This window comes from Pan troglodytes, chromosome 6 (assembly GCF_028858775.2).
Source record: "Pan troglodytes isolate AG18354 chromosome 6, NHGRI_mPanTro3-v2.0_pri, whole genome shotgun sequence".
NCBI classification, from domain to species: Eukaryota; Metazoa; Chordata; class Mammalia; order Primates; family Hominidae; genus Pan; species Pan troglodytes.
The window spans coordinates 49,183,935-49,203,757 of NC_072404.2; the positions used below are offsets into that span (position 1 = coordinate 49,183,935).

The 19,823-nt window shown below is 41.4% G+C and overlaps 1 protein-coding gene across 12 annotated transcripts in view; it reads right to left on the bottom strand.

The window, feature by feature from the left end:
* Nucleotides 1–19,823, bottom strand: part of SUGCT (succinyl-CoA:glutarate-CoA transferase) — a 769,414-nt gene that overhangs the window by 703,530 nt on the left and 46,061 nt on the right. For all 12 annotated transcript variants that reach the window (XR_010158439.1, XM_054655560.2, XM_009452971.5 and 9 more), the window contains 3 exons: nt 17,732–17,817; nt 16,720–16,770; nt 11,247–11,367 (listed from right to left, as the gene is read on the bottom strand). Coding sequence is in view for 11 of the 12 variants with exons in the window: in XM_054655560.2 (XP_054511535.1) it covers nt 11,247–11,367; nt 16,720–16,770; nt 17,732–17,817 (258 nt within the window). In the remaining variant the exon portion in view is untranslated. The remainder of the gene's footprint in view (nt 1–11,246; nt 11,368–16,719; nt 16,771–17,731; nt 17,818–19,823) is intronic.

A 19,823-nucleotide genomic window follows, 5' to 3' on the forward strand; every position in this document is an offset into this window, starting at 1 on the left:
GAAGAAACATGCAAAGAATGGAAAAAATAATTAGCGAGATGAATGCTATCTAAACACTATCTGACATGTATGTTTTTATCCTTTTAAGTATAAAATTTTTTTCTTATCTAACATTGCTTCTTTAAATTTATGGATTTATTTCCCAGGCCTATTACCATAAGGGGAAACAATTCAGTTTTGATGACAGGGTTTTTGGATGGTGGCTAAGTCCTGGCATGTTTATCTGGCACGATCTATAAAACATTCAATTTGTGAAAGTTTTGAAATAACTACTGCTGTGACATTAACTAGTATTGTCATCTTTTTCCTTTTACTGGTCCCTAGTCTCCAAGAGATTCTTTAAATTGGAAACTATTCTAACCATATATCAGAAATTAGAGACAAAAGATGAAATCAACTGATTCTAGTGGGTAATGATCTATACTAAATTTATACCGTATTTCTAGGCCCAGGCGATCTCTTTGCTTCTGGAATTTTAGAATATGTAGAAAAACAGCTCAATCTCCTGTTAAAGTTTTGGGTTTCTCTTTTTTAAATCAATAGTATCAGAAAAATAAAAATATCTGGGAATTGAAGTAGACCACATACATTTATGTACAAAGCTGTGTCATGAGAGGGTACTTGCATATCCCTAATTACACCCAGCAGAGCTCTTCTAAGATGAACAAGTTTGTCACTTTTCTTTTTTTTTTTTTTTTTGAGATGAAGTTTTGCTCTGTCACCCAGGCTGGAGTGCAATGGCATGATCTCAGCTCACTGCAATCTCCGCCTCCAGGGTTCAAGTGATTCTCCCGCCTCAGCCTCCCAAGGAGTTGGCATTACAGGCATGCACCACCACGCCCGGTTAATTTTGTATTTTTAGTAGAGATGGGGTTTCACCATGTTGGCCAGGCTGGTCTCAAACTCCTGACCTCAGATGATCTGCCCACCTTGGCCTCCCAACGTGCTGGGATTACAGGCGTGAGCCACCGCGCCCGGCCAATTTTGTCACTTTTAACAGAATGGGAAATCACTTTATCCATGTTCCAATCCAATACATTTTCCTTTTTCCTTTTCTCTTTTTATTTTTGTTTTGTTGTTTTGTTGAGACAGAGTCTTGCTCTGTCGCCCAGGCTGGAGTGCAGTGGTGCAATCTCGGCTCACTGCAACCTCCACCTCCTGGGTTCAAGCGATTCTCCTGCCTCAGCCTCCCCGAGTAGCTAGGAGTACAGGCACACACCACCACGCCTGGTTAATTTTTGTATTTTTAGTAGAGACGGGGTTTCGCCATGTTGGCCAGGCTGGTCTCGAACTCCTGACCTCAGGTGATCCACCTGCCTCAGCCTCCCAAAGTGCTGGGATTACAGGCATGAGCCATTGCACCAGGCCCTTCTCTTTTTATTTTTAAGAGACAAGTTCTCACTCTGTCACCCAGGTTGGAGTGCAGTGGTGCAATCAGAGCTCACTGCAGCCTCAAACTCCTGGGCTCAAATGATCCTCCCACTTCCACCTCCCGAGTAGCTGGAACTACAGGCTTGTGTCATCATGCCTGGCTAATTTTTTTTTTTTTCAAATTTTTTCTAGAGACGAGGCCTCACTATGTCACCCTGGCTGGTCTCAAACTACTGACCCTCACGCAATCCTCTTGTCTTGGCCTCCCCAAGTGCTGGGATTACAGGCATGAGTTAATGTGCCTGGCTCCAAGATTTTCTTAATCCCACAGTTTCATAAAGAATTCCCAGGCCAGATGCAGTGGCTCACGCCTGTAATCCCAGCACTTTGGGAGGCCGAGGCGGGCAGATCACGAGGTCAGGAGATCGAGACCATCCTGGCTAACACAGTGAAACCCTGTCTCTACTAAAAATACAAAAAATTAGTCGGGCATGGTGGCGGGCACCTGTAGTCCCAGCTACTCGGGAGGCTGAGGCAGGAGAATGGCGTGAACCCGGGAGGTGGAGGCTGCAGTGAGCCAAGATCGCGCCACTGCACTCCAGCCTGGGTGACAGAGCAAGACTCCGTATCAAAAAAAAAAAAAAAAAAAATTCCCAAGTAGGCTGGGCACAGTGGCTGGCTCATGCCTGTAATCTCAGTACTTCAGGGGACCAAGGCAGGAGGATCACTTGAGGCCAGGAGTTTGAGACCAGTCTGGGCAACATAGTGAGACCACATCTCTACCAAAAAAATCAAAAAATTAGCCAGGTGTGGTGGTGCATGCCTATGATCCCAGCTACACGGGAGGCTGAAAGCGGGAGGATCACGTGAGCCTGGGAAGTCAAAGCTGTAGTGAGCTATGATCATGCCACTGCACTCCAGCCTAGGTGACTAAGTGAGACTTTGTCTCAAAAAAAAAAAAATTCACAAGGAAAACTGTCATAATGTTTCTTATACCCAGTAACAATTCAATATCACCTTTCAATTGATTTTTTATAGCAGGAAAATATATTTTTAAATTATATATACAGAAAAAGTTAACCTTTTCACTTGGGTTTAAATAGTTGAAAATCTACAACATTAGCCAAAATATGTTTATCTTATTAAATAGATATTCTTTTTTTTCTTTCTTTTTTTTTTTCTGAGATGGAGTCTCACTCTGATGCCCAGGCTGGAGTGCAACGGTGCGATCTCAGCTCACTGCAACTTCCGCCTCCCAGGTTCAAGCGATTCTCATGCCTCAGTCTCCCGAGTAGCTGGGATTACAGGCGTGCACCACCACACCCAGCTAATTTTTGTATTTTTAATAGAGACGGGGTTTCACCGTGTTAGCCAGGCAGGTCTCAAACTCCTGACCTCAAGCGATCTACCCACTTCGGCCTCCCAAAGTGCTGGGATTACAGGCATGAGCCACTGTGCCCGGCTTAAATAAATATTCTATTTCCATAGTTAGAAACTTTGAAGACAGCTATCTCATGTTCACTCGACTTAATGTTAATCCTTACTACCTGAAAAACATATTTCTTCAGCAAAATTTGCTTTAAAGAATGTTGCAAAGAGACTCCTTCTCTCAGTTTCATCTGAGGCTTCAAACCCCCAAAAAAATGTCCTAGTGGCAGAACACTAGCACAGATAACACTAAAAGATTATGAAACCAGTTTTGCTGCCATTAGCTTATCATCCATTTGAGGATATGTGAGAAAAGGTGAAAAGCTAAATAAAACCTTCAGCTGAATTTCCTTGGAAAGAGTTGTTATTGTATGCTAGGCATCTCATTCTGTCATAAGAGAGGAGCAAGCTGTTTTCCCCTTAACTTAAGCCACACAAGAGAGACTTCCAAAAAAGCATCAGAGACCTTGACACAAGCTAAGGGAATTTGGGAATTCTGGGAATTTGGAATTACCTAAGCACCTGTGGCATGTATCTGAAAGAATACCAAAGGCAAGGGGTTATGGCTACATCGGCTAAAAGCAACAGAGCTAAGAGTTCGGAATAAACTGTACACCTGCCAATGGCCAAGGAGGAGGGAGGATTTTTCCCCATGGGCCAAGTTCACCATGAGGAAAGCAGAAGGAGTTTATCTGAAAAGGAATTCTACCCATGAGGGCTGCCTATAGGACAAGGTGATCATAACAGACAGACTCTGTGTATAGACAACCACAAAAAACAGGGACTGAAGTGGGAGAACTACAGTCTGAGGTCTCTGAGGAGACTACAAAACTCCCCATAAAGAGAGCCACCTACAGAACTTCAGGCACACAGAAGGCTCCACTGCAGGTTACAACTACACCAGTCAAGTCATACCCTTTTTGCACCCTTTAACTTGCTTCCCTTCCCTGGGAGGGCCTGATTCTGAAAAAAACCACAAATAGCAGCTAACAATAGGAAAAGATGGATAATGAAGAAACTGACTAGGCTCTTCCGAAACACATAGACATGCAGACACAGGCATGCATGTGCATACATAATACAAACACACACACATGCAACATATGTGCACCTGTAATACAAACACACACACATCCTCTTCACATTCCCAAGAAAGTAGCCTGAAGTTGGGGGAAAGGAGACGTCATAAACTGGACAAGAGTCTGAGGTTTTGATATTAGACTGGACTGAACATTTTAATACTTTAAACGAAATAACTGCCAGGCATGGTGGCTCACGTCTATAATCCCAACACTTTGGGAGGCCGATGCAGGAAGATCACTTCAGCCCAGGAGTTCAAAACCAGCCTGGGCAACATGGTGAAACCCCATCTCTACCAAAAATACAAAAACTATCCGGGCGTGGTGGCATGCACCTGTAGTCCCAGCTTCTCGAGAGGCTGAGGAGGAGGATGATTTGAGCCTGGGAAGCAGAGGTTGCAGTGAGCCGAGATCGCACCATTGCACTACGGACTGGGCAACAGAGCCAGACCCTGTTTCAAAAGAAAAGAAAAGAAAAGAAATAACTGAGGAGAAAAAAAAATCTATAGGACTTGCTTGGGATTTCATCTATGAGCAAAGAGAATAAGTGGACAGTGCAGGTTTGCAGAGGTGGGCTGGGAGAGAAGAAAGCATCTGCTGGTACTCCAGTAAGTCCAACTCATGTAACACATCTGTTATATGTGTATGGGTAAAAAGAAATATTTAAAGATAAAAGGTTATACTGTTGGGGAATAAAATAAAGGCATAAAGTCATTTTCTGGAATCAGTCCATGTCTACAGACAAAATATAATCTCAGTCCTTAGCTCCAAGGGCTGTGTTTTGAAACCCTACATTTATATGCTAAGTTTCTCTTCCCCTGCAGAGATGGTGTCATTATTTCTTTAAATAATGAGTTTAATATGAAATGGTAAATATGTCAAACCACACTTTCACTAAAGATCACTGTCTATAAAGTTGGACAGATGGCCACAATATCCTGAAACTCTGGTGAAAAAATATTTCCTGATATAAGAGGGTGCAACAGAGACACTCATAATTTAGACCAGTAGTTTTCAATTGTTTTGACTATGAGGGTTCCCTTTAATATCATCTATTAAACTATCATCTCCATATTGATTATTTATTCAGTCTAAAAATGATACTTAATGCAGTGTGAACATCGCCAGATGAACTAGACTACTGTCTTTAGAAATTTTTAAAAAATCTTGCTGATTGTTATCCCATTTTACTCCACTCTGCCTCTCTTATTTTATTCTTCCTTCTCTTCTTCCTTTCTTCATTCCCTCCTTCCTTTTTCCTTCATTCCCTCTTCCTTCCTTCCTTATTTTCCCTCTCTCTAGTCTTAATGTCTTTTCTCACCTTCAAAACATCTATGAATTTGCAGTATGGATTTGCAGGTCCTATTCTAATTATTCTATCTTTTTTTAAAGCTATAGTTATGTGGTGAATATGCCGAAAATAAGAACACACACACACAGACTAACTCATGCCATAAGAATCCAACTGCAGCAGTGTTTTGTTTTGTATTCCCGTTGCTGTGATATGAATGTAGAATGCAGTTGCTAAATAATTTGCCTCATCCATTTGGGCTCACCATTCTCTGCTATTGACTCTGAAACACTATGAGGGCCTTTAATAATCTTTAAAAAATTATCTTTATAGCTACTCTGTGAAACCTGAGCCCCATTTCAATCTCCAATGCCTATAATGAAGTCAGTCAACCAGGAATTGAATTCTACCTCTTTTTTTTTAATCTGCATTCTACTGAAAAATCCTACTTCTTTTAAAGATTATGATCCTACCCCTCCACTGCTCAGACCCATCCTAGCATGCCATGGCCCCTGCACACCTCTGCAGTATCTTTTCAAGCATACTGCTCTCAGTTTTTAGTGTTCCAAACACTTCAGCTTTCTCTTAGATCCTTAAAGGCGTCTAGATCTTTCCTACCACGGAGCCTTTGCACATGGTATTCTCTCTGCCTCAATCACTTCTCCCCTTGCTCATTACATGGCTGGCTCCTTGTCATCCTTCAGGCCTCTTAAATGTTACCCCCCCCCCCAAAAAAAACCTTCCCTGACAAGCCCATTTACAGCATGCAACCCCTCCTCTGTTAATCTCCACCACAGTACTATTTCATTCTTTCATAATAGTATAGTTTGCTAATACATGTTGTATTTATTATATGTTTTAACTTGTTTATAGAATGTCTCTGACCTAGGCTGTCAGCTCCTTAAAAATGCAAGGACAATGTCTACATTGTTTGCCCTGAACACTCAACACAGCCAGGAATATACAGAAGATCAAGAAATAGTTGTTTGGGGGTAGGAAAGGGAAGAAAGGAAGGAAATAAGGAGGGGAGCTATTTGGGCATTTCTGAATCTTTTATTCTCACTTAAATCATAAAATACAGAATGACAAATACTCATGTACCAGCCAGTCAGTTTATTTTGTGAATATAATTGAAATTCTGTGGGTCTCTCTTCCCTGTCCCATATCCTACCTCCCCACTCCCCAGGGTTAATCATTCTCTTGAATTTTGTACTATTCATTACCTTATATGTCTTCATATTTTAAACACATATATTTTGTACGATTTTAACTCTATGTAATGCTATATAAATAGAGATTAAGGAAATGTCCCTGAGGAATTCACAAAAATAAAAAAGGCACTTTTCAAACCCTCTTCCTTTAAAAAAAAAAAAAAAGAAACTTCATTAAATGACATGTACAGTGTTCCCACTACAAACTCAGTCTAGTCAATAATATAATGAAATGTTTATCCTTCCAGAAAGAAAGAGTAATGAAATTAACAAGAACAGGAGAAATAACATTTTAAAATGTAGTGGAGAGGATTCCTACTGCTAAATTTTTATAATTAATAACATGTTCAGAAGATACAAGGGAAAGAAGGTACAACTTAAATTGTTCGGGGAAATACCATTGTACTTCTAAAAGTATAGAGAAATATAGAGTGGTCACTTCACAAATATAAATATGTCCTTCAGAGAATCTTCCTACCCAGTGGTACACAGGAAACACTGCCCTTTTCACAAAAATAATTCCTAGTGAATAATAGCTGTTTAAACACTGCCCCCTAATGTGCATACTCAGCTTCCTCTGAAATGATAAGAGGACCATGCTAATAAAAATAATCAGGTCCTTCCTCCCTTGTGATCACTCTAGCATTTTTGTCCTGCAGACCAGATTTCATAGACTGAGGCAATTTCAACCACACAACTGTCAGAGTGCATTAAAGTCAATCTCCCAGCCTTTCTAAGATTACTCTCATCAGCAATAGGGCCAACATGTGAGTGAGAACAAACTATTTGGGCTTGGACAGCACTGACAAGAGAGCAATACCATTGGGAAATATCAGGAAAGTCTAGGATCTCAATCACAACATGTGCAACTTTAGACTGATGTAATCAGTCTTATTAAAAAAAACACACACACACACAGACACACTGATTACCAAGAAAATCAAACTTTTTTTTTTTTTGAGGTGGAGTCTCACTGTCACCCAGGCTGGAATGCAATGGCATGATTTCGGCTCACTGCAACCTCTGCCTCCAGGTTCATGCAATTCTCCTGCCTCATCCTTCCAAGTAGCTGGGATTATAGTCACCCACCATACCCAGCTAATTTTTGTATTTTTAGTCGAGACGGGGTTTCGTCATGTTGGTTAGGCCGGTCTTGAACTCCTGACCTCAGGTGATCTGCCCGCCTTGGCCTCTCAAAGTGCTGGGATTACAGTCACCCACCACCATACCCAGCTAATTTTTGTATTTTTAGTAGAGACGGGGGTTTTGTCATGTTGGTCAGGCTGGTCTCGAACTCCTGACCTCAGGTGATCCGCCCGCCTCGGCCTCTCAAAGTGCTGGGATTACAGGCATGAGCCACCACGCCCAGCCAAGAAAATCAAATTTTAAAAAAAGAGATGAACCTTGCTTTATATGCACACAAACTCACAACTCATGAATGACTTTGGCTTCCAGAAGAATCTGTTGAAATTTAGACTCCCTGACTAATAAATTTGTTCATGACTTCCACTATTGCAAATAAAATTAACAAGCGAAAGAAAATGGCAAAAATATATTATTCTCAAGTAGCACTGTTCAGTGTCACCTAATTACAAAATCTATGTCATTACTTATTGATATGTCTAAGTATGGAAAGCATAGAGGCACTTACTACTAAGACAAGAAGCCTGAGTTTTAAACCCATCTGCTATTAAATAGCTGTGTGACCTTAGGTCTGGATCTGTTTCATTATCAGGAAATAAAGGAGAACGGAGTATATAGATGTTATTCTAATAACTGTCAGGAGGTGGGAATTAGGAGATTATAGAATAATGAGAGGTACGTTTTCAGACTACACATATCTGCCTATCACCCTCTCATTCCTCCATAATATCACTAAAAAGCACATGATAGAACCATTCTTCCTTGTCTGAGAACTACTGAATTATATAATCTATCTCCAATGCCATTTCGCCACACTAAAATTTTAATACAGAATTTGAGAACTGTAAGAAAACTTAGAGACTCTCCAATCATTAAGTCAAGGCCCAGAAGAACTTTTGACCCTAACCAGTTAGTTATAAATGTGAATCATTAGGAAGTGTGGGCTTCCCAAGTAGACTAACATTTTTTTTGACTCGATGATGTGTTAAAATGTATTATTATTCTCAATTGTCATCCTGCTCGAAACCCACACCCTATGCCATGTGACTTTGTAGTTCCTCCCTCTGAAACAGAATGTATTTCACCACCCATTGGTATTGGACTTGGCCATGTGACTTGCTTTGACAAATACTCCATTTGTTAGCAGATACATTGGGAGCACAGGCTTTAAACACACTGGTGAAAATGGGCTTGTTCTCTTGCACTCCACCTTTCCCTAAGAGGGGAGATGCATTTGGTGGCCACTGATCCAAGGAGGATAACAGACATGCAGAGCATACCAGTCCCCCAATGCACAACTTGGAGCCAAACCTAACCAGTCTGTATCAACTGAATCCCAGCCAACCACAGACATGGGAAACAGAAATAAATGCTTATTGTCATATAGCATTTTGCATTTGTTGGCTATGCAGCGTTTTTATGGTAATATGATAATTCAGAAGATAATTTACCTATATTAAGATTTTAAACCTCAACATTTCCATTAGATTACAAGATTCTGATGGAAAAAAATCTCTCCCTCACTCTGTCACACATATAAATATTGTTTAGACAGAAAAATGAAAATATGATTATGGATCTATAAAACAGCACATTTTAAAAAGTGAGATCTAGTGGCCAAGAATCATCTACCAAGTACAGAATCTGTCATTCAGTACAGAAGTTAATCATCAGGGCCGGGCACAGTGGCTCACACGTGTAATCCCAACACTTTGGGAGGCTGATGTGGGTGGATCACTTGAGGTCAGGAGTTCAAGACCAGTCTGGCCAACATGGTGAAACCCCATCTCTACTAAAAATACAAAAATTAGCCAGGCAAGGTGGTACATGCCCGTAATCCCATCTACTCGGGTGGCTGAGGCAGGAGACTCACCTGAACCTAGGAGGTGGAGGTTGCAGTGAGCTGAGATTGCACCAAAGCACTCCAACCTGAGGAACAGAGAGATACACTGCCTCCAAAAAAGAAACTGCTGTTGGCTGTGGAACCCCTATCATGTGCTCTGCATTACAGGTGGAACTGGGAATAGAATAACACAATCACATAAGGCAAGGAGTTCAAGACCAGCCTGGCCAACATGGCAAAACCTCATCTCTATGAAAAACACAAAAAAATTACCCGGGTGTGGTGGCTAGTGCACTTGGTGTTGTCCTGCCTAAAACCCTCTTCGCCAGTAGCTATGTGGTTCACTCCTTCACCCCATGCAGGTCTCTACTCAAATGTCACCATATGGGTAGGGCATTCTCTCACCTACCAGTATGAAATAACTTATCCTCACCCCACCCCCTTGCCAACTACCAGACTCAATTACCAAAAACAAAAACAAAAGTGCTTATTTATTTACTATCTATCACCCTAACCTAGCATATAAATGCTCTAGAGAGCACAGATGGATTTTTATCACTCCTATATTCCAGAATCTGAGTCTATTGCCTGGAAGATCAAAGGCTTGCAGTAAATATTTGGTGGATGACTGAGTAAAAACTTAAAATATTATGAATTTTTCTGATGCAAACTATTAATATAACATTTTATGTTATGAGTCACTTTTCTCTATTGCATCCCTAATTAAGAGTTAAGTACTTATATAGAAAACTAAGTAACACCGTGACTTTTTCCCTTTAGCCTAAACATACACATACATGCATATATAAGTGGTTCACTGGCAAGGGCTGAACAATTGGAAGACTTTATGCCACTCTTTTCCTTCCTTTGGCTTAGTGCTTCTGAATATATTGAAGGGATACCTTGGGTTCCTATGTTATTATCTTAAAGCCAATTAACATTTCAACTGTAGGCCAGGAGTGATGGCTCATGCCTGTAATCCCAGCACTTTGGGAGACCAAGGTGGGTGGATCACCTGAGGTCAGGATTTAGAGACCAGCCTCGCCAACATGGTGAAACACTGTCTCTACTAAAAATATAAAAATCAGCCAGGCATGGTGGTAGGCACCTGTAACCCCAGACACTCAGGAGGCTGAGGCAGGAGAATCCTTTGAACTTAGGGGCAGAGGTTGCAGTGAGCCGAGATCATGCCACTAAACTCCAGGCTGGGCGACAGAGTGAGACTCTGTCTCAAAAAAAAAAAAATTGTTTTCAACTGTAAATTCACCTATGCAAGAGTTAATAACAGTATTTTGTAAACATTTGCAAAACATCAACATAAAACTTAGCAAAACTATAGGCAGACAATTCAAAGAAGAAATACGAATAGCCAATAAATTTATGAAAATATTCATTTAGGTTAATGTTTCTTAATAATGTTCAGCAGCCAAGGCCGGACGTGGTGGCTCACGCCTGTAATCCCAGCACTTTGGGAGACTGAAGAGAGCAGATCACGAGGTCAGGAGATTGAGACCATCCTGGCCAACATGGTGAAACCCCGTCTCTACTAAAAATACAAAAATTAGTTGGGCGTGGTGGCGCGTGCCTGGTAATCCCAGCTACTCAGGAGGCTAAGGCAGAAGAATCGCTTGAACCAGGGAGTCAGAGGTTGCAGTAAGCCGAGATCGCGCCACTACACTCCAGCCTGGCAACAGAGCGAGACTCTGTCTCAAAAAAAAAAAAAAAAGAAAAAAGTAAGTTCAGCAACCTAAACGGCCTTGGAAAAAGGAAAACAGAATAACTTCCAAAAAAAAAAAAGCCAGCAAAAGGTTTCTTATAGCAATAAGAAAACACAGAAACTGGAAAACCTTTTAACTGACAAGGGTGTGGGGTTGAAATACCTGTGATGGAACAATAGATGATGTGAGGAGCAATCTCGTCTATATCTTCATATCCCAGGCCCATTGCAGACAGTTTGCCAGGGACATAGTTTTCCACAAACACATCACAAACAGCTGCAAGCTGATGGAAGAGGTGAACATGAGTCAGACTTCCACTCAACAAATCCCCACATGATAGAATTTTAACTTTACACAATTGATTCTCCCTTTGTAATAGCTCAGAAAAATCACAGACTGATGAAGCAAATTAGATAAACATAGAAGTTCTGGTCAACTATTTAAAGCATTACTGTCAGTAAAATAATGGCTATTAAAGTTTTTGTAAGTACACGTAAGTACATGCAGAATGGATTCTGCATCCTTCAAATGTAATAAATATCTAGACTATATGGTCTGTCCAAATAGATTCTCAAAAGATTAGGTAGAAAAATTAGAATGTAAGTACACTAAATCAATGAAAAACATTTTTTAAACCTTTACAAGAAAACTAAATAGGCCAGGTGTGGTTGTTCACTCCTCTAATCTCAGCACTTTGGGAGGCCAAGGCAGGTGGACTGCTTGAGCCCAGGAGTTCAAGATCAGGAGTTCAAGACCAGCCTGGGCAACATGGCAAAATCCCATCTCTACAAAAATTAGCCAGACACGGTGGTGCATACCTATGGTCCCAGCTGCTCAGGAGGCTCAGGTGGGAGGATCACTTGAGCCGGTAAATTGAGGCTGCAGTGAGCCGTGATGGCGCCACTGCACTCCAGCCTGGGAGACTATTAGACCTTGTCTCCAAAAACAGACCTAAACACAATGTCTCTACTACTCAGCATCCCTATTATTATGTAATATTCCTCATTATAACATGCACTTAACGCACTTAAGCAGGATTCTGAAATGTTTTCACACCTTTCAGATGCATTCTTCCCAAAGAGTTTTAAATGTATTTAAGAACCACTGGAGTTTTTTTTCTTCAGGCTACTAAACTATAGCCCAGTAAACCAGGAACTGTCAGGAACAAAATCCAGATTGTGATGCCCAGACCGCTGTTACGGGAATTAGAGGACAATGCAGCATTGTAAACCTTAATTTTACAGAAATTTTACAAAAAATTGGGAAATTTTTTTCCCAAAATTTCAATTGTGACTACATACTTTTAAAAATGTTTTTAAAGGGCCAGGTGCAGTGACTCACACCTATAGTCCCAGCACTTTGGGAGGCCGAGGAGGGCAGATCATTTGAGGTCAGGAGTTCAAGACCAGCCTGGCCAACATGGTAAAACCCTGTCTCTACTAAAATTACAAAAAAATGAGCCAGGTGTGGTGGCACATGCCTGTAATCCCAGCTACTCGGGAGGCTGAGACACAAGAATCACTTGAACCTGGGAGACAGAGGTCACAGTGAGCCGAGATCACGCCACTGCACTCCAGCCTGGGTGACAGAGTGAGACCCTGCTTCAAAAAAAAAAAAAAAAATCTTTTTTAAATAAATTGGCCGGGCACAGTGGCTCATACCTGTAAATCCCAGCACTTTGGGGGGCCTAGGTAGGCAGATCACTTAAGGTCAGGAGTTCGAGACCAGCCTGGCCAATATGGCGAAACCCTGTCTCTACAAAAACTACAAAAATTAGCTGGACGTGGTGGCACGTGCCTGTAGTCTCAGCTACTCAGGAGGCTGAGGCAGGAGAATCACTTGAACCCAGGAGGTGGAGGTGCAGTGAGCCAAGATCGTGCTGCTGCACTCCAGCCTGGGGCAACAGAGTGAGACTCCATCTCAAAAAAAAAAAAAAAAAAAAAAAAAACACAGTAATTGGCCAGGCCAAATAGCTCACACCTGTAATCCCAACACTTTGTGAGGCTGAGTTGGGGGGATAGATCACTTGAGGTCAGGAGTTCAAGACATGCCTGGGCAACATACCAAGGCTTCGTCTCTACAAAAAATTTAAAAATTAGTCAGGCATGGTGGCACATGCCTGTAGTCCCAGCTACACAGGAGGTTGAAGAAGGAGGATTGCTTGAGCCCAGAAGGTGGAGGCTGCAGTGAGCCAAATTCTCACTACTGCACTCCAGCCTGGGCAACAGAGTGAGACTGTCTCAAAAAAAAAAAAAAAAAAAAAAACACTACTACAAGCTCTAAAGAAAATAAACTGCAGGCTGGCCAGGCACAGTAGCTCATACCTGCAATCCCAGCTCTTTGGGAGGCTGAGGCAGGTAGATTACCTGAGGTCAGGAGTTCAGGACCAGCCTGACCTACACAGTGAAACCCCGTCTCTACTAAAAAATACAAAAATTAGCCAGGCATGGTGGTGGGCACCTGAAGTCCCAGCTACTCGGGAGGCTGAGACAGGAGAATTGCTTGAACCCAGAAGGCAGAGGTTGGAGTGAGCCGAGATCGCACCATTGTACCCTAGCCTGGGAGACAAGAGCAAAACTCCACCTCAAAAAAAAAAAAAAAGAAAGAAAGAAAATAAACTGCATGCTATATAGCAAAATTCTAATATTTTTGTTTCATCTAGGCATAGGATAAATGAGAGTTCATTATTCTTTCAACTTTTCTGAATGTTTTAATTTTTCATAACAAAATGTTATAGGAAAATAAAACTCATGCATTGCTCTGCTGACCATAACACATGCCCATAATAATGATATTGTGACTGTCAACTAATTAACATAGAAAATTATCTGAAATATTGGATAAGACATGATCAGAAGTTATCAAATCATATTGCCACAATAATACTAAGTTTCATATAGGTTTTCTAGGCAGAGTTTCAGTTTTTACACAACCTGTTTTTGGTTAGCCTAGCTGACAAAAGAGTCATACTTTTTGAAGCTCTCATGTATCCAGCTGATTGCCTTGTGTAATACTTTGGAACTGTTTCTATAAACTAGACTCATTGTACTAGCAATCATAGCCACCAAGGCCTAAATGGAGAGGGGTTATTTTTGCTAATCCTTTTTTGTTTTTTTTTTTTGAGATGGAATCTCACTGTGTCACCCAGGCTGGAGTGCAATGGTGCAATATCGGCTCACTGCAACCTCCGCCTGTCGGGTTCAAGCAATTCTCCTGCCTCAGCCTCCCAAGTAGCTGGGACTACAGGCACGCACCAACACGCCCAGCTAATTTTTGCATTTCTAGTAGAGACAGGGTTTCACCATGTTGGCCAGGCTGGTCTCGAACCCCTAACCTCATGATCCGCCCACCTCGGCCTCCCAAAGTGCTGGGATTACAGGCGTGAGCCACCATGCCTGGCATTTTTTGCTACTCTTAAGGCCAGAAGAGAAATCTGTACCAGAAATATGAAAGACTAGAGAAAAAACAATTTTTCCTTTAGATAGTAAGATACATAACTTATTAATTGTAATAACTATCTAAAAGCAATTGGCTGGCCATGGTGGTTCCCACCTGTAATCCCAGCATTTTGGGTGGCTGAGGCATGCGGATTGCTTGAGGCCAGGAAAACAATTTAGAAAAATCAAACCAAGTTTCAAAAGAAAAACAGAAACAAACCGAAGTTATGCTACAGGAAAGATATGGGAAGAAAGAGTGGTAAGATCAGGATGATTTTCAAGTTTTGGGTTCAAAATATATCTAGTTAACGAAAATTCTAAATTGGCTGCATTGATCCAGCAGAACTGAAAAGAATGGTCCCTGATTCTGATCTTAATAATTAAAGATTATCTTCCAATAACTGAGATAGAGAACATAAAGCAGCAGCAGAGCAATTGAAGCTAAGTTAATGTTTTGGTAAAAAATAAAGTTTGAGGCCAGGCGCGGTAGCTCACGCCTGTAATCCCAGCACTTTGAGAGGCCGAGGCGGGTGGATCACCTGAGGTTAGGAGTTTGAGACTAGACTGACCAATATGGTGAAACCCCATCTCTACTAAAAATATAAAAATTAGCTGCGCATGGTGGCACATACCTGTGGACTCAGCTACTCCGCAGGCTGAGACAGGAGAATTGCTTGAAACCAGGAGGCAAAGGTTGCAGTGAGCCGAGATCGCGCCACTGCACTCCAGCCTGGGTGACACGGCAAGACTCTGTCTCTAAATAAATAAGTTTGAGACTTGGTTCTCTAACCAAATAGCCCTAAGTACAGTTGGCCCTTGAACAACAGGGGTTTGAACTGTGCAAGTCCACCCCTAGGTGGATTCTTTTCAACCAAACGTGGATGGAAAATGCAGTATTCACTGGATGCAAAACCCATGTACCCTGACAGGCAATTTTTTGTATAAGCAGGTTCCACAGGGCCGACTGCAGGACTTGAGTATGCACAGATTTTGGTATATGTGGAGGTTCTAGTAGAACCAATCCCCCGAATACAGAAGAATACTGTACATCCATTAGATTCAACTTAAACCTTAACAAGGATGGCAAACAAGGTTTATCCCACATGATGAATCCAACATCAGGAACATAGGAAATAATAACAGCTAACACCTCATGAGTGCTGACTATGTGGCAAGCACTCGTCTACACATTTTACACAGACTAACTCAATTCTAACAACAACCCTAGAGAGTAGGTACTATTGGGCTGGGCACGGTGGCTCACACCTGTAAATCCCAGCACTTTGGAGGCCAAGGTAGGCAGATCACTTGAAGTAAGGAGTTCGAACCAGCCTGGCCAACATGGTGAAACCCCATTGCTACTAAAATTACAAAAATTAGCCAGGTGTGCTAGTGCACACCTGTAATCCCAGCTACTCCAGAGGCTGAGGCAAGAGAATTACTTGAACCCAGGAGGTGGAGGTTGCAGTGAGCTGAGATCATGCCACTGCCCTCCAGCCTGGGCAACAAAGCGAGACTGTTTCTAAAAAAAGAAAGAAAGTAGCTACTATTATTACCTCCAGTTTACTAATGAAGAAACTGAGACACAAAGAAGTTATGTAACCTGTCTGAGGTCATATAGCCAGTAAGCACAGAAGGCAGGATTCAAATCCCATGCAAAGGTATCCACCCTTAATTTAACCATTGTGCCTTCCAGCTCCTCTAAGAAAGATGCTCAGACCAGGTCTGGATACATTGGTCATCTGAGTAAGGGTTAGAGAAAGCTTGGACTTTCCAGTGATGTGACCCAGATCCAAATGTCAGCTTCTCCCCATACTAGCTAGGGAATCTTGGAGCATCACTTAGGCACCAGGAAACTCAATTCCCTTTTATGTAAATGAGATTTCAATACTTCATTTACAAGGTAAAATCTGACGATTAGAGGAGATAATGTGAGCAAAGTGCCCAAGCCCAGGATTTGCTGCAGAATTGGTGCTCAGTCAATAGTAGCTAGCACCATAATGATACACAATATACAAAAAATTTAAAGCACATCACACTTACAAAGAAGTATACAAATCAAAGTAAATACTTAAAAGGTATTTGTTGCAAATGTACAGATCACCCATAAAATTGAGTTTTAAAACACTTTTGCTCTGATATTCCAATCCCTAATTATAACCTAGGTGGTAGGATGCTTTCTATACATCATACTGTACCTCTTTGATGATTTTCACCCCTTTTGGATCCTTGATATTAACAGCAATACTCTAAAAATTAAAAAACATATATATATATTATTTCGATGACCAAAACACAAGAAGCCCAATCCCCACCATTATGCAATATACCCACATAACAAACATGCATATGTATCCCCTGAATCTAAAATAAAAAGTAAAAAAAAAATAAAGTATGTATATTAAAATACTATCATAAAAGTTTTTCTTTTTTTCTTTTTTTACTTTTTGAGACGGAGTCTTGCTCTGTCACCCAGGCTGGAGTGCAGTGGCGCGATCTCGGCTCACTGCAACCTCTGCCTCCCGGGTTCAGGCGATTCACATGCCTCAGCCTCCCAAGTAGCTGGGATTACAGGCACACGCCACCACGCCCAGCTAATGTTTGTATTTTTAGTAGAGACGGGGTATCGCCATATTGGCCAGGACGGTCTCGATCTCCTGACCTCGTGATCCACCTGCCTCAGCCTCCCAAAGTGCTGGGATTAAAGGCATGAGCCACCGTGCCCAGCCATGAAAGTTCTTCTTATTGCTGACAAGAAAGCCATTCATATCATAGATCATCCTCTTAAATTTATTTTATGCATGAAGAAATATTTAAATCATCTTTACTGATTCTATTTACCATGAGGATATATTAATATGCTAACAAGGATGATAGGAGATGTTTTTAAAGTATAATACTGAGTGTTAGGCAATTATTCTCTAATAATAACAAATGTAAGGAATCAAATAATTTTTCTATTTCATAAAATTATTTCCATTATAAATTCTTATGAAATGTTCTAAGTTACTTAGTAGGTAAGAAAGAGTAGTAAAAAGCTCCATTGTTTCTACTTAGTGAATGGTAAATGAATAGAAGTTTAATTTATTTGAAATATTAGTTACATCTTAATTTTTTTAAGGAAGAAAAAAACAAGCCACAATGATATCAACAGTTTTGCTATTACAAGAGAATTACACACAAAAAGCAAAAAAGGTATGATATTCTTACTTTTTTATTTCGGTTAACACTGAGATAATATGTACTTTCTGTCCCAACAAAAGGTGGCCCCCAAGTTCGTGTATCATCACCAGCTCCTGAAAATAATAACATGAGCTATTAATCTTTGGGGTTTGTTTTTTTTTTTTTTTGGAGATGGAGTCTTGCTCTGTTGCCCAGGCTGGAGTGCAGAGGAACGATCTCTGCTCACTGCAACCTCTACCTCCTGGGTTCGGGTAATTCTCCTGCCTCAGCCACCTGAGTAGCTGGGATTACAGGTGTGCACCACCATACCTGGCTAATTTTTGTATTTTTAGTAGAGACAGGATTTCACCATGTTGGCCAGGCTGGTCTTGAACTCCTGACCTCAGGTGATCCACCCGCTTCAGCTTCCCAAAGTGCTGGGATTACAGGCGTGAGCCACCGCGCCCATCCATTTAAAGCAGTTTCTAAGTGACCTTGAAAATAAAAATAAAAATAGTACTACCAATTTCTAGAACTATAATTTCATTGTACCATCAATTGCTAAAACTAGCTGGGATTACAGGTACCCGCCAACATGCCCGACTAATTTTTGTATTTTTAGTAGAGACAGGGTTTCACCATATTGGTCAGGCTCATCTCAAACTCCTGACTTCAAATGATCCACCCGCCTCAGCCTCCCAAAGTGCTGGGATTACAGGTATGAGCCACTGCACCCAGCCAAGAAGCATTAGTTCTAACTGGAGATAAACCAACGACATCTCCTGCATCAGCCTCCATAGTAACTGAGATTACAGGCGTGCACCACCATGCCCGACTAATTTTTTATTTTTAGTAGAGACAGGGTTTCACGATATTGGCCGGGCTAGTCCCGAACTCCTGACCTCAATCCTGACCTCAAGTGACCCAGCCGCCTAGGCCTCCCAAAGTGATCCCACTGCACCAGGCCAGTAGTTTATTTTAGATATTTGCACTCATTTCTCAGGTGGAGATAATGTCAGGAGTCTAAACTGGAGGCCTACAGGCTTTCCTGATCTAACTGGGGTTTCAGAAGGCTCTGTGTCCATGGCACATGACAGGAAATGTATGGTTAAAGGACATAAACTGGAAAAACCTGCAGCTTGGGAGACATGTTTTATTTGACCCACACAATTCTTTTTTTTTATTATTATACTTTAAGTTTTAGGGTACATGTGCACAACGTGCAGGTTTGTTACATATGTATACATATGCCATGTTGGTGTGCTGCACCCATTAACTCATCATTTAACATTAGGTATATCTCCTAATGCTATCCCTCCCCACTCCCCGCACCCCACGACAGGCCCCGGTGTGTGATATTCCCCTTCCTGTGTCCATGTGTTCTCATTGTTCAATTCCCACCTATGAGTGAGAACATGCAGTGTTTGGTTTTTTGTCCTTGTGATAGTTTGCTGAGAATGATGGTTTCCAGCTTCATCCATGTCCCTACAAAGGACATGAACTCATCATTTTTTATGGCTGCATAGTATTCCATGGTGTATATGTGCCACATTTTCTTAATCCAGTCTATCATTGTTGGACATTTGGGTTGGTTCCAAGTCTTTGCTATTGTGAAAAGTGCCGCAATAAACATACATGACCTGCACAATTCTTAAAGTTTTTAACTAGCTGCCATGATTTCAAAATCTGGAAATCTTTAAAAATTCACACTGCCTTTCCTAGATGACCTTTTGACACACTCATTCATTCAACAAATATTTAATGAGCACCAACTATGTCACAGACACTGCTCTGTGCAGAGCAGACACAGCAGTGAACAAAAGACCAACAGCCCTGGCCTCGTGTCCCCTAGTGGAGACAATGCTGAAATTTCAGCTGCATCCTTGCTCACTTCCCTGCTCACTTTCCTCACTTAGGTTCCCTGCCTGGCCCTGCAGGCACACAGATACACCCACTGACTGGCTAACTCTACAAAGAGAAGAGTATACATAAATGTAATATGCTCTTTGGTTACACAAATAAAAATAATCTCATCTAATAGTAAATCAGAAAACTACAACCAGGCCAGACCCGGTGGCTCATGCTGGTAATCCCAACACTTTGGGAGGCCAAGGTGGGTGGATCACTTGAGGCCAGGAGT